Below are 13,393 nucleotides of genomic sequence, written 5' to 3'. Positions count from 1 at the left end.
GATCCGACCGTTACAAATTTGACGTAATAACTCGGAATTATGAGTCATAAACTCGGCAAATTTATGTTATAGCTCGGTGTTACAGAAGTCCATCGGACTACGTCCAACAATCAAATTGTCCGATCAATATCATCGTCCGTTACACCCTTATTACTACTCTTCAATTTAGACAATAAAGCAGGAAGGTAACCGACCTTTGTACTCTCACCTATAAAAGGTATGATCTTCTATCCTAAAGACACATGGAATTCTCAATATTAACTTAAGCTTCGGAGTGCCTTTGCAGGTACACTCCCCCCTTGTTTCTTGCTCACACCCTACACAATTGGACATCTCCTCAGGAGTAAAGCTCGGACTTTCTCAAGGCTCATAGATCGGCACTAGAAATAACAACTCGGCGTCAACTCCTAGAAGCCGAGCTCCCCTTCAGGTATCCACACAGGAACAATTGGCGCCTACCGTGGGCCGAGAATATAATCATTTCTCTGTATCTCATCGGCCTCGACGTTCTCGCCTGGAGCCATGGTTAAGAAACTTCCACCCACACCATCTGAACTTCTTCAGATGGTGACCGAGTTACGGCAAGCCAACCAGCGCATGGCCAAAGAGAACCAAAGAATGAAAAATCAGATTGCTAATTTGAATAATACCCGAATCGAAAATAACAATGATCGACAAGAACGAATAGAAGAAGCCGAGCATCAGTCAGGGCCGACACATGTCTCTGAAACTGCTCAGCACGAAGAAGAGCAACCCGAGCACAATTCGGAAGCTCGGCTAGAAGACGAGGATTACAACCTAGAAAACTCCCCTGGGCCATTCATGGCCGAGGTGATGAACTTCGTGTTGCCCGGGAGGTTCACTCTGCCGACCACCCGAACCCCCTATGATGGGTTAGGTGATCCAAAGAAATACATCAAAAAGTTCACATCCATAATGATCGTAAACGGTGCATCTGATAAAGTTTTGTCGTTGTTTTCCATCTTACTTAGACAGTCCTGCACTTGATTGGTTTTGTTCTTTGTCTGCAGGTTCTATTTCTCGCTTTCGAGACCTATCAAAGCCTTTCGAGGAGCATTTTGCTGGATCGGCCATCTATCTACATGACTCCGATTACTTAAACACAGTCAAACAGGGCCAGCATGAAAGCCTTAGAGACTACATGATGCGCTTCACAAAAATAGCTATGAGTATACCCGATCTCCATCCCGAGGTGGAACTGCACGCAATAAAAAGTGGACTCCGACCAGGAAAATTCCAGGAGACTATTGCCGTGGCCAAACCTAAAACTTTGGCCGAGTTCCGTGAAAATGAGAAAGGTCAGATTGATATCGAAGAACTTCGACAAGCTCGGAAAACTGAGAAACCACAATACAGAGACGATGACAAAACACGAGATAACAAGAAAAACTTCAAACCAACTTCCTGATATGAATCTTATACTCAGTTCAACACCAAGCGTGACGACATCATCAAGGAGATCTTGAATTCAAAGTTGATCAAGCCACCAAGAAAAGTTGGCACCTATCCAGATTCAAAAAGTGCAGACCGATTAAAATACTGTTCTTTTCATCAAAAGCACGAACACACTACTGACGAGTGTGTCATCGCCAAAGACCTTCTGGAGCAGTTAGCTCGGCAAGGTCATCTCGACAAGTATATCGGCGGCCACATACAACGACGTGCACCTCTCCCTAGTGACCAAAGCTCACACAGCATGGCCGAGATAAAGATCAATCAAACACCAATCTGCCTGACCAACCAAGACGTATTATTAACTATATTTCTAGAGGTTTTGTAGGTGGAGGGCCACAAGCTCGGCAAGAAAGCGGTCTTACTGAGCTATGCTTTCCATAGAAGCCGATCAACATTCACAGCAGACACCTCCACACTTTCCTCAGATAACATTCTAGACATCCGACCATAACACCAACGTAACAAATCTAGACGACCCGGTCGTGATTTCCTTACAGCTTGGAGATCTCCTAGTAAAAAAGGTTTTACTGGACCTTGGGAGCAGTGCCGATGTTCTCTTTTACTCCACATTTCAGAAGATGAAACTGAGCAACAACATCCTCCAACCTTCCACTGGAGACCTGGTCGGTTTCTTAGGTGAGAGAGTCCCGGTTATGGGCTCTGTGTAGTTATAAACCAGACTCGGTGAGGTTCTCCTATCAAAAACTTCAGATATTTAATACTTAGTTGTCGATTGTTTTAGTCCTTACAATTTGATACTTGGCCGACCTTTCTTAAATAGGTTCGGCGCCATAGCTTCTACAATTCATCTCTGTATTAAGTTTCCTTTGCAGGATAACACAATTGCAACTATTCACAGTGATGCCCGAGAGGCCAGAGAATGCTACAACAACAGTTTTAAAAGACCTAACCAAAACATACAAGCTCATGTGCACAACATCGGCAACCAAGACGACCTACCAGCCCTGGCCGACCTTGATCCCAGGGCAGGAACCCTCGAACTACCAACCCCGACAGAAGACTTGCATAAAATCTATTTTGCAGATAGCTCGGACAAGTTTACATACGTCGGTTCCACATTAAACTCAGAAGAGAAGGCCTTATTCCGAGCAATTCTACAACAAAATGCCAACTTGTTTGCTTGGACCCCAGTTGATATGCCAGGCATTGACCCATCCATCATATCCCACAAGTTAGCATTAGATCCGTCTATCTGACCTATAGCACAAAAAAAGCGGAACCTCGGCCATGACCGCAAACAAGCCTCTCTGGAAGAAACCAAGAAGCTCATCAACGCCGGCTTCATTCAGGAAATTAGATTCACAACATGGTTGGTGAATGTCATCATGGTGAAAAAACATAATGGTAAATGGCGCATGTGTGTTGATTTCACCGATCTCAACAAAGCATGCCCAAAAGACTCCTATCCCTTACCATCTATTGATTTCTTAGTTGATAATGCCTCTAGTTATGAAAAACTTAGCTTTATGGATGCATACTCTGGCTATAACCAGATCCAGATGCATCCATCCGATCAAAATAAGACAGCCTTTATTACTGAATATGGAAACTACTGTTATAAAGTCATGCCGTTTGGCCTTAAGAATGCAGGTGCAACATATCAACGCCTAATGGACAAAGTATTCGCCCAACAGATTGGTAGGAACATTGAGGTCTACGTTGACGATATGGTCGCCAAAACGAAGATCAGCAACAACCACCTTGATGTACTTGCCGCGGCACATGAAGGTATTTGTGGAACACATCTCGGAGCTCGAAGCCTATCTTCAAAGATCCTCTAAGCTGGTTTCTATTGGTCGACGCTGCAACAAGATTGTAAAATAAAAGTCAAAAGCTGTGACAACTGCCAGAAACACAGTCCGATCACCCACCTTCCCGCCGAACTACTACACTGTACCGAGGTAAGTTGGCCATTCAACCAATGAGGGCTCAACATCCTCGGTCCTTTCCCCTTAGCGGCCGGACAGGTAAAATTTTTAATAGTAGCAATTGATTACTTTTCAAAATGGATAGAGAAACAACCCTTAGCAAAGATCACCTTACAACAAATGATTTCCTTTGTATGGAAGCATATTATCTGTAGATTCGGCCTACTCCGGCACATTATCACTGATAATGGACACCAGTTTGTCGATAAAAAATTCATCTCCTTTTTGCAGAATCTAAAGGTCAAACAACATTTTTCATCAGTAGAGCACTCACAAACAAATGGGCTAGCAGATGCCGCGAATAAGGTTATCCTACATGCCTCAAAGACGAAACTCGACGATGCCAAAGGGCTTTGGGCCGAACTCATCCTAGAGATCATATGGAGATACAATACCACCATCCACTCAACAACAAAGGAAACACCTTTCCGGCTAGTCTACGGTTCCGACGCAATGATACATGTGGAGATCTCTCAATGTTCACTACGCACTGAAATGGCCGACCATACTACAAAAGACGCAGCTCGGCAATCCGAACTCGACCTCCTTGAAGAAGTCCAATCTTCAACACCAATCAAACACCGAGCTATACAACAGCACATAGCTCGGCGATTCAATCGAAAACTTCAGCCAAGGTCTTTTCAAGTACACGACCTTGTTCTCAGAAGAACCGAACAAGCTAGAAGTCCATAGAGCCTTGGCAAACTAGCAGCTAACTGCGAAAGCCCCTACCGAATCATACAAGTCATCGGCAACGGAGCTTACCGATTACAAACCTTAGATGGTAATGATTTGCCTAACACTTGGAATGTATCATCTTTAAAGTTATATTATAGTTAAAAGTCAGGGACAGGCAAGTACTCTTTTTCTTACTACCAAGATTTTTCCCAAAAACGGATTTTGCTTGGAGAGGTTTTAACGAGGCTGGCCTACCTGCACCTTTGTAATAAAAGGTCCTTCACCATACATAAGTTTCTTATTTTTAAATTATATTTCGTTTCTTTCTTTCTTACGAAATTATTCTCTTATCATTCCGACATCTATTAAAAATCAAACCCATTAAGGGTTAACGTTCAAACAACACTTACCGAACAAACAAGAATGACCGATCAAATACTAAAGGCCGATCAAAACGGGACTTGCCGATCAGAGAACAACTGCCGATCAAATAACAATGACCGATCAAATTTGATAAAATTACCGATCACACAACAATTGTCTATCAAAAATAACAAACAAACAATCACCAATCAAATCGGATCTTCCTGATCTAACACCAATAGCCGATCATACGACAATCACCGACCAAATCACACAAATCAATTTGTTCATCTATACACAATGAGGAAGTGTCATACAAATACATCCTTCTATTTTTGCAATTTGGCAATATAGAAATACAATCATCTATCTTCCCAAATCCCAAATAGTGAATCATTATCCCATCCTCAATAATTCAAAAAACCTTCAAAAACTATAGCTTAAAAAAGGCTTCCCTAATAGCAATGCCTATACAAGAAAATTAATATAATCTTTGTCAAAAACTATTCATGCAAACTAACATCATGTGTCATCATGAAACAAAATGCCTTTTCTTTTTAACAAAGGCACCTACAACAGTGTTAAAAAAAGCTCATAAAGGAGCAACAAGTCCAACTACAACAACTACTAAATAGTCCAAAACAAACGTACAACACATACACAAATAAGTTACCAAACACAGCAATTCATTCAAACATTTTCGGCCTCTTCCTCGGCATCCTCATCATCTTCCACCATGGTCCCATCTTGAAAAATCTTCCCCGGATCCATCTGAGACAAGTAAAACATTAGGAGCAAGAAATCTGGCATGCTGAGAAACTCGTTCGAAACCTTCCACAAATGAGTCAAGTATTTCCGTCCCTTTCTGCTTTTCGACCTCTTTCAACTTCGATGTAACCTCAATAACTTTAGGACCCATGCTGGAAAGGTTGGCTTCCTTCTTCTTAAGATCCTCCACCTCTTTCGCATAATTTTCCTTCATCCCTTTCAACTCCTTCTCAGTCTCTAATAACTTATTCTCCAACTCAGCAAGTTTCTGACTCTTTAACTCCAACTTTTCCTTTAAAATTGGATCTTGCTTAACCTCGGAAAATCTTCGGTGTTTCTTTTTCTGGCTACGCCCTAAACTGGCAAGCCGAAAACCAATCACCTTAAACATGAAACATATCCAAGTTACTTTTAGATTTTCATCTATCTAATAAAGAACCAAAATACAAAAATACCTGTATATATTGATCTATGGTGACGTCACCAACCTCGTCCGCCAGCGTCACATTCGTCGAAGATTGGCACACATCATCAGCAACAGCCATATAAGGGAACTCTTTTCCCCACAGTGACGAGCCGTCACTTTGATCGGCAATGTCATGCATTCTCTGTTGATTTTTGAAAAAATCATGAATTTTCTCAATAGAAACTTCACCTCCATCATCCTCGGAACACTCAGACAGATCGACAACACCTGTTTTTCTTTTCTTTAAAATAACCTTCCTCCTCACTGGCTTCGGCTGATTAACCTCGCCGGCACCAACAACTTTTTCTTCTTTTGACGTAGATCCCTCTTTTTCAAGATTTTTGCTCTTAACCTGAGCTCTCAGAGTAGATGCCGAAACCCCAGGATATTTCCCACCTGCCAACAACAAAATAACATAGTTAACACAATTATCCTATTTCGTTCAAATTACCACGATAAATACAGCTCACTTAAATACTCTATCACTGCTTGCCTATTCTCGTCCCATTGAAGCAATTCAACACCGAAATCAATTTCTTCCGATCAATAGCTTCAACTAAATACTCAATGATACACTCATTCCTTACATTAATACTCTCTGGCCCCAGAATGCTCTGTGACTCCGAGCACCACCAAATTGGGAGCCTTTCCCCAAAATGCTCGTCCATATAAAACGGAAAGTCCCTCTCAACACTCCTTACTTTCATATACATCTCCTTAAAGTTCTTAAAAGATGATTTATAAAGTTTGAACACAGCAAACCTTGGCGAACTGTTCAAGTTCACCCATAACCTTTTTCAAACACCTTTTGCCTGGAACAATGAAAAGAACAACTCCACTGTAGGTCCTTCCTCTAGAAAATCTATCAAAATTTCAAAAGCACGAAGGAAGGCCCACCCATTAGGATGCAGTTGAGATAGTGCGCAGTTCAACTGCTTAAGCACCTGACACTGAAACTCACTAAAAGGGAGTTTCACCCTCAGTTCTTCCAAAACGCAACTATACATATGAAAGTATTCGAAACCATCCCCCCTGTGGAAAATGCGATCACTATCACAGCATGGAAGCAACTCCAGTCCAACTCTAGAACCAACCCTCACAACCCTACCCTTATCTATCTCCTTCACAGCACCCTCATCCAAAAATAAAGATGCATGTTTCTTCACATCCTCATTCACCCAATCATACGACCAATCAAAATTTTCCCTTTTCTCCTTCTCAAAATCCATTAGCAAAGAAAAAAAAAAAGAAAACACCCAGAAAGACAGAGAAGAAAGAGTTGCAGAAAGCTACAGAGAAAACAGGAAAGTACCTTGCTTGCTCATTTTTCCTTCAAATGCCTCTGATAAACTCAAACCCTTGTGCAAAATATCAAACCTTTGGTATCCTAAGTCTTCATTAAAAACCCAAAAACTATTTTCCAATACCACTAACCCATCACTTCAGCTACCCCAAGTGAAATGATGTGCATTCGAAATACGCACGTCATTAATAAGCATTCAGTTAATTTTCTCTCACCTACAACTTAATTACTATTTAATAAAGCACCTTGAACTGGGGGCTCCAAGGGCAACCCAAACTAGCCGAGCTACACCTTCACTCAAATAGCCAACTTATAACTCATTAAAAGCTCAACCTACTTCATTAAACATATTCCCAAGCTAAACTTAGGGGCTATGATCCTACCGTTACAAATTCGACATAATAACTCGGCATTATGAGTCATAAACTCGACAAACTTACGTTATAGCTCGGCGTTACAGAAGCCCAACGGACTACGTCCAATAGTCAAATCATCCGATCAATATCATCGTCCGTTACACCCTTATTACTACTTTTCAATCCAGACAATAAAGCAGGAAGGTAACCGACCTTTGTACTCTCACCTATAAAAGGTACGATCTTCTATCCTAAAGACACATTGAATTTTCAATACTAACTTAAACTTTGGAGTGCCTTTGCAAGCACACTCCCCCCTTATTTCTTGCTCACACTCTGCACGATTGGACATCTCCCCAGGAGTGAAGCTCGAACTTTCTCAAGGCTCATAGATCGACACCAAAGATAACAACTCGGCGCCGACTCTCAGAAGCCGAGCACCCCCTTCAGGTATACACACAGGAACAATTTGGTCATTGAAATTATAATATTTTGTTAAGTAAAATCTCATCCTTAGTCTTTAACAATTTCACTAAATGTCTACTCACCCTTAACAAAAATATAATACCATTGCGACTTCTATCCATTGCTTCCAACAGATATTTTGGTCCTTATGTGAAATTCTCTGGCAATAGGAGGCAGCAAGAATTCTAGTGTAACGGCATGTTTTTTATGTGTCAATTATAATTTTAGGGACAAATCGCTCCTTGCATATTCAGCAAAATATCAGTATTTTGCTTGTTGCAAAAAACGTTTAATAACAACTCTCGCTTCGTTACTCAATGGATTTCAAACCATAACAAAGAAGTATGAGCTGTACAAATTAATCCTTAGCATCGAATTAGTGTTCATGGAAGTCTTCATTTTTTCTTTGGATGCTTGAGGTAGTTGATGCACAGAAATTAACTGGTGCTTTCAAGCCTAGAGTTGGATTAAGACTGGAGTTGGGATAAATTAGAAAAACCTTGCTGTTGTGCCAGAGCTCGTGGCTACCAATATTTTTGCAGAAACTCCAGTACTGATATTTGGTTTAGGATCAATTGCTTCATTTGCAATTGTTGCATCATTTGTCACATGTGGATTAACAGCATTTGGCCTTGGAGCATTGTTAGTTGGATGCATTTTCTGAAACTGTTTGCATGAAAGAAAGAAGCTATTAAACCCTTATCGACTTATTAAGCACACAACTAAATTCATAAAGATTTGATCTATCAATTTATTTGAAGGATAGTTAAACCCAAAAACATTATAATTGTAAGACTAAATTATACTTGCTGATTGAAAACATGTATACTTTGTTATCCATGTAGTTAAACACTCAATTCTCATCTCTTTCAAACTATCCTCCATAGTGAAACACAGACACAATTTCTAAACAAAACTCTAACAACGCAAAACAAAATCATTTTTAAGTGCAATCAATACTTCTAAATGATTTTCATTGTTTAATTTCTTTACTTAATTTTTAAGTCCTAAAACAAAAAATTATTATTACCCTGACCAGAAAACAACTCACTTTCATAGAAATGCATGCAATGGAGTTAGGGAAGAGGATTTTTGGTAAATTTCTGGTGCTAAATGTGGGTGTCATCAGGGTTCTTTTATAATTGTTGGTGTGAATAAGAGAGATAAATAAAAAATTTTTGTCCATAAAATAGTGCGAGAATGGAATACAGCGTTTTGGCATCAACAAAACTCTAAGTTTTGCTTACTATGTAGGGAGTGGCTACCTCAAAAAATTAGCTCATTGACATGTAGAAACGTAATAGGTAAGAATAAGATAGATAGCGGTTTTCTTTTTTTGAAATAGAGGGCCCCGGGGGGTTGGTGGTTTGGGTTTATTTTAAGGGTTTAGGAGGTTTCAATGAGATCAAAGATCCATGACCAAAATGAAAAAAAAAAAAGGATCAAAGATCATTAGTTAGTTTTGGTCCTGGCATCTTCTTATTAGACGCAGATCCCCGTCCAATACTGCCTATCGCAATTGGGCTCTTGCTGTAGTCACCCAAAAACTGAAAACAGTTTAACAAACAGTCTAACAACTCCAAAACTCACATGGAGCAAAAACATAAGTTAAAAAGCCTCGATCAATGTGTTCTGACAAAAACATTTGCTGTTCATGTCTGAAAAAAAAAAAAACGTATGCTGTTCACTTGCTCTGGCTTTATTCCCAACTAGGCAACTACCATCCTTCATGGTAGGTGGTGGAAAGTTTGAATTCGAGTGTCCCAGACATAGCCACGCTTCCCCCCTTCCTTCGAAATGCTTTCTCACCGACATTTGCTGAATCTCACAGCGTGTCTGTTACAAATTTCAGTAGCACACACATGCCGAGTTAGCTATAAAATTAGTTGTGAACTTTGAAGCTATTTGTTTGTGTTGCTGAACGGTGAAGATGGGCGTTGTTTGCGGGAATTCAGAACCGACGATTGAGATTAAAGATCTGAAATTCACGTACCCCGGCATCGACGGTCACCCTCCGCCGGGCTCCGCTCCTCTCATTCAGGACTTCTCTCTCTCACTCTCTTCCGGCGATCGATGCCTCCTTGTTGGATCCAATGGCGCTGGTTAACTCTCTTCCCCACGCCCACACTCTCTCCGTTTCTTTCTATATGTCTTATTTTGAGTCTGAAGAGGCGTTTTACGTTTTGATTGATAGGGAAGACGACGATTCTCAAGATATTGGGAGGGAAGCACATGGTCGAACCGGGAATGGTTCGTGTGCTTGGAAGATCGGCTTTTCATGACACCAATTTGACGTCCTCTGGTGATCTCTGTTATCTTGGTGGCGAGGTTCGTCCCCTCTTTTTCCATTTATTTCTTTTTTCTTTTTTCAACTAACAAGATTAGCTTTAGAATAAGCATCATCAAAGTTATTTGCATCCAATTCATATAGTTTGGGTTTTATTCTTTTCTATGGTGTATTGCTTATCCTATGAGAAGGGGAGCGTTAGAGTCTCCATGTCACCTTAAAATCCCGGGTTCAAACTGTCAAACTGTGAAAACAGTTACTATGTAATTGTCAGGTTAAGTTGCATACATCACACCTTCTAGGTGCGGCCTGTTTTCGGACTCTGCGCTAACGCAGGATGCTTGTGCATTGAACTGCCTTTTTTATTGCTTATCCTATGAGAACCACAAACTTGCTTCATACTTCATACTTAAATGATGTTTCTTGTTCATAAAACAATTACATATTTTGGGTTCTCCCATTGTTTTCACCAACATGCATCTCAACAATAGTCAAGAAGTGATGAAGATGCTGCTTACACGATCAGGAATTTTGTATTGCAGTTATTAGTTCTCTTTTAATTTTTTTTTTTTATCTTGTATCATGTTAGATTTTAGTAATTGATTCTTTTACTTCTTGTTCATTGGGGGCCTGGGTGCAGTGGAGGCGAGATGTTGCTTTCGCGGGTTATGAGGTTGCAATACAAATGGATGTTTCTGCTGAAAAGATGATATTTGGTGTGGCTGGGACTGATCCTGAAAGAAGAGCAGAGCTAATCAAGGTTGGATGAATCTGTTTTATGTCACTTAAGCCTAACCTAACACTTTCACATGCTCTTAGTTTATGTCTGAACATGCTTTTCATGAATATTTTTATTGATGGTAGATGAGTTTATTGATAATAAGGTACTTGTGTCTTTAACATACAGAATGAGTTATACTTCACCAAGTTTAAAGTGAAACAGAATAGTACCATAAATTATTTATGCCTTTAGCATTTTCTAAATTATCTAGTTAATGTGCATGGATACGGGCATATGGCTTTATAAGGGATAGTGTCAATTGTTGTTTGGTTATAGGTCTTTCTTTGTGTTCTCTGAGACTATATGTTTGATGATAAAAACATCAAGAGGATAAGCAAAATCTAAATTTTGCAGGATGTTATAGTTGATGAGTGGACATACTAGACAAGATGTAATTAGAATGAACGAGTTATAGAAAAAGTTGAGCCAGCATCTTGTCAGGGACTGGGTGAATCGTGAATTCGGCCTTGGTTGCATCAGTTAGATGAGTTTGAGGAAAAAAATGGACACACTTTTGTAAGTGACTACTGACTTTTTGTAGTGTGGGGATGTGAGGATTTGGTGAGATATTCTCTATTGGGAAAACAAAATCTCGCGAGAAGTGAGAAAATGAGAGGCAGGCAGAGTTTTTGAGTGGACTTGGGAGGGTTACGGGTTCCTCCATTGCCCTTAAGAATTTTCCCTTCCTATGCTACCATGCATCTCATATATTTCCAGTGATTCCTTACTAGATTTGGCCATAGACTAGCAATGCACAGGTGTTTTGTTTTGTTTTGGAGAGAATGTCCAAGAAAAACCATAGCCAAAACATTAAAAGGTACTTAAAATTTGTTGCCTTGTTTATACGCAGTTTAAACTAGAGTGCAATGACATTGTTTGATCTATTGGTAGATCCCTAACATCTGGAATTTGTTTTTTCTTTTGTGTCTAATTTTAAAATGGGTAGCTCCATGAATTGCATCCTGTAAGATAGCAAAAGACAGAGCTCATCAATTCTGAATGCAACGAAGTTTAGATCGTTTTGTTTCTGTTAATATTCATGTCCTCTGGTTATGCATGGCTAGTTTCTGAGAAGGCTTCACCGACCATGCATATGTACATTTTATCTGGGATGCCATGGTTTAGTTTCTGTCTTGCTTTCCAACTTGGCAGGTATTGGATATAGATCTCTCTTGGAGATTGCATAAAGTATCTGATGGTCAAAGAAGAAGAGTTCAAATTTGTATGGGTCTCCTCAAACCATTCAAGGTACGCTATGGAGTATGCAAAAGTAATCACATACATGTTCATAGCTCTATATTTGTGCTTCATTGCACTTTGTTCATAAGGTTGCTCCCTACTTGTGTAGGTTCTTCTACTCGATGAGATAACAGTCGACCTTGATGTTCTAGCAAGAGCTGACCTTTTGAAGTTCCTAAGAAAGGAATGTGAAGAGAGGGGTGCTACTATTATATATGCAACACATATATTTGACGGTCTTGAGGATTGGCCAACTAATATAGTATGTCTAAATCCCATTCTGAATTGTTCCATGTCAAATTTTAATCATAATCCTTTATTGTATTCTATGTTCTTTTATCAGGTTTATGTAGCGCATGGAAAGCTGCAATTAGCCATGCCTATTGATAAAGTCAAGGAAACTAGCAAACTGTCATTAATGGTTTGTTCTGTTCCTAATCTTGACATTGGAAGTTCCTTATAAACTATTTGTGTCTCTCAACCTTGTCAGCGATGGCCTTAAATGCTACATAACGGTTACAGAGTGAACAGTGTGGATGCAGGCTAAGCAGTGCAATCTTATATTTTTGAAAATTATATAAAAACAAAATTTGTATTGTTGGTTTTGAATATACAGAGAACAGTTGAATCTTGGCTGAGGAAAGAACGCGATGAAGATAGAAGGAAAAGAAAAGAGAGGAAGGCAGCTGGTCTTCCTGAATTTGAAAAGCAAGTTGATGGAAGCCGCGTAGCAGGGGATCCAGCTCGTGCTGCTGTTCGAGTAATCAACAATGGCTGGGCAGCAGGGCGATTGACGTCTACGGTTGCTGGTGAGGAGAACTTTATGCTCAGCTCAAACAGAGTATTGAGGCAGTAGATAACACTACAAATTCTACTAGCTCTTTGCTCTATATCTATGGGTTTTATTTAGATTTATTTTAATTTTTTTTTTCAATGCTGTCATGTATAATCCTTTGTAATAGAGACACAGGTTGTCAGGTTATACAAGAAATAAATTTCCCATATTATGTTGTTTTCTTTTCCTCAGATTTTGCATTGAAGAGCTTATGTTTTCAATGGGAATTTATGTTTTGGGACCTTTGTTTTCTCTTATAAGTTGGTTGGTTGGTTAGATATCTTTTTAGATAAATCTAATACACTTGACTCAAAATATGGGAGGTAAGTGGCCCAAAAAGAAAATAGACACCAATCTGATGTAATCTCTCTAATCAGCGGCAGTTATGCTAATCGTACTCCAAACTAAAGACAAGCCACTGATCTGA

At 39.8% G+C, this 13,393-nt stretch overlaps 1 protein-coding gene across 1 annotated transcript; it reads left to right on the top strand.

Annotated features, from left to right (window-relative positions):
- LOC107618761 (ABC transporter I family member 20) lies at positions 9,490–13,190 on the top strand. Its single transcript, XM_016320906.2, has 7 exons — positions 9,490–9,926; positions 10,019–10,152; positions 10,752–10,871; positions 12,045–12,140; positions 12,241–12,393; positions 12,475–12,552; positions 12,748–13,190. Exons 1-7 carry the CDS (start codon positions 9,755–9,757, stop codon positions 12,985–12,987), a joined length of 993 nt encoding a protein of 330 aa, XP_016176392.1. The 5' UTR covers positions 9,490–9,754; the 3' UTR covers positions 12,988–13,190.

Source organism: Arachis ipaensis, chromosome B09, assembly GCF_000816755.2.
Source record: "Arachis ipaensis cultivar K30076 chromosome B09, Araip1.1, whole genome shotgun sequence".
Classification (NCBI taxonomy): Eukaryota; Viridiplantae; Streptophyta; class Magnoliopsida; order Fabales; family Fabaceae; genus Arachis; species Arachis ipaensis.
This window is presented reverse-complemented; position numbering and strand designations above follow the sequence as displayed.

Coding starts and splice junctions, on each gene's coding strand:
- LOC107618761 (XM_016320906.2), top strand. CDS start 9,755: ATGGGCGTTGTTTGCGGGAATTCAGAACCGACGATTGAGATTAAAGAT. Junction 10,153..10,751: donor TCTGTTATCTTGGTGGCGAG/GTTCGTCCCCTC, acceptor GCCTGGGTGCAG/TGGAGGCGAGATGTTGCTTT. Junction 10,872..12,044: donor GAAGAGCAGAGCTAATCAAG/GTTGGATGAATC, acceptor CCAACTTGGCAG/GTATTGGATATAGATCTCTC.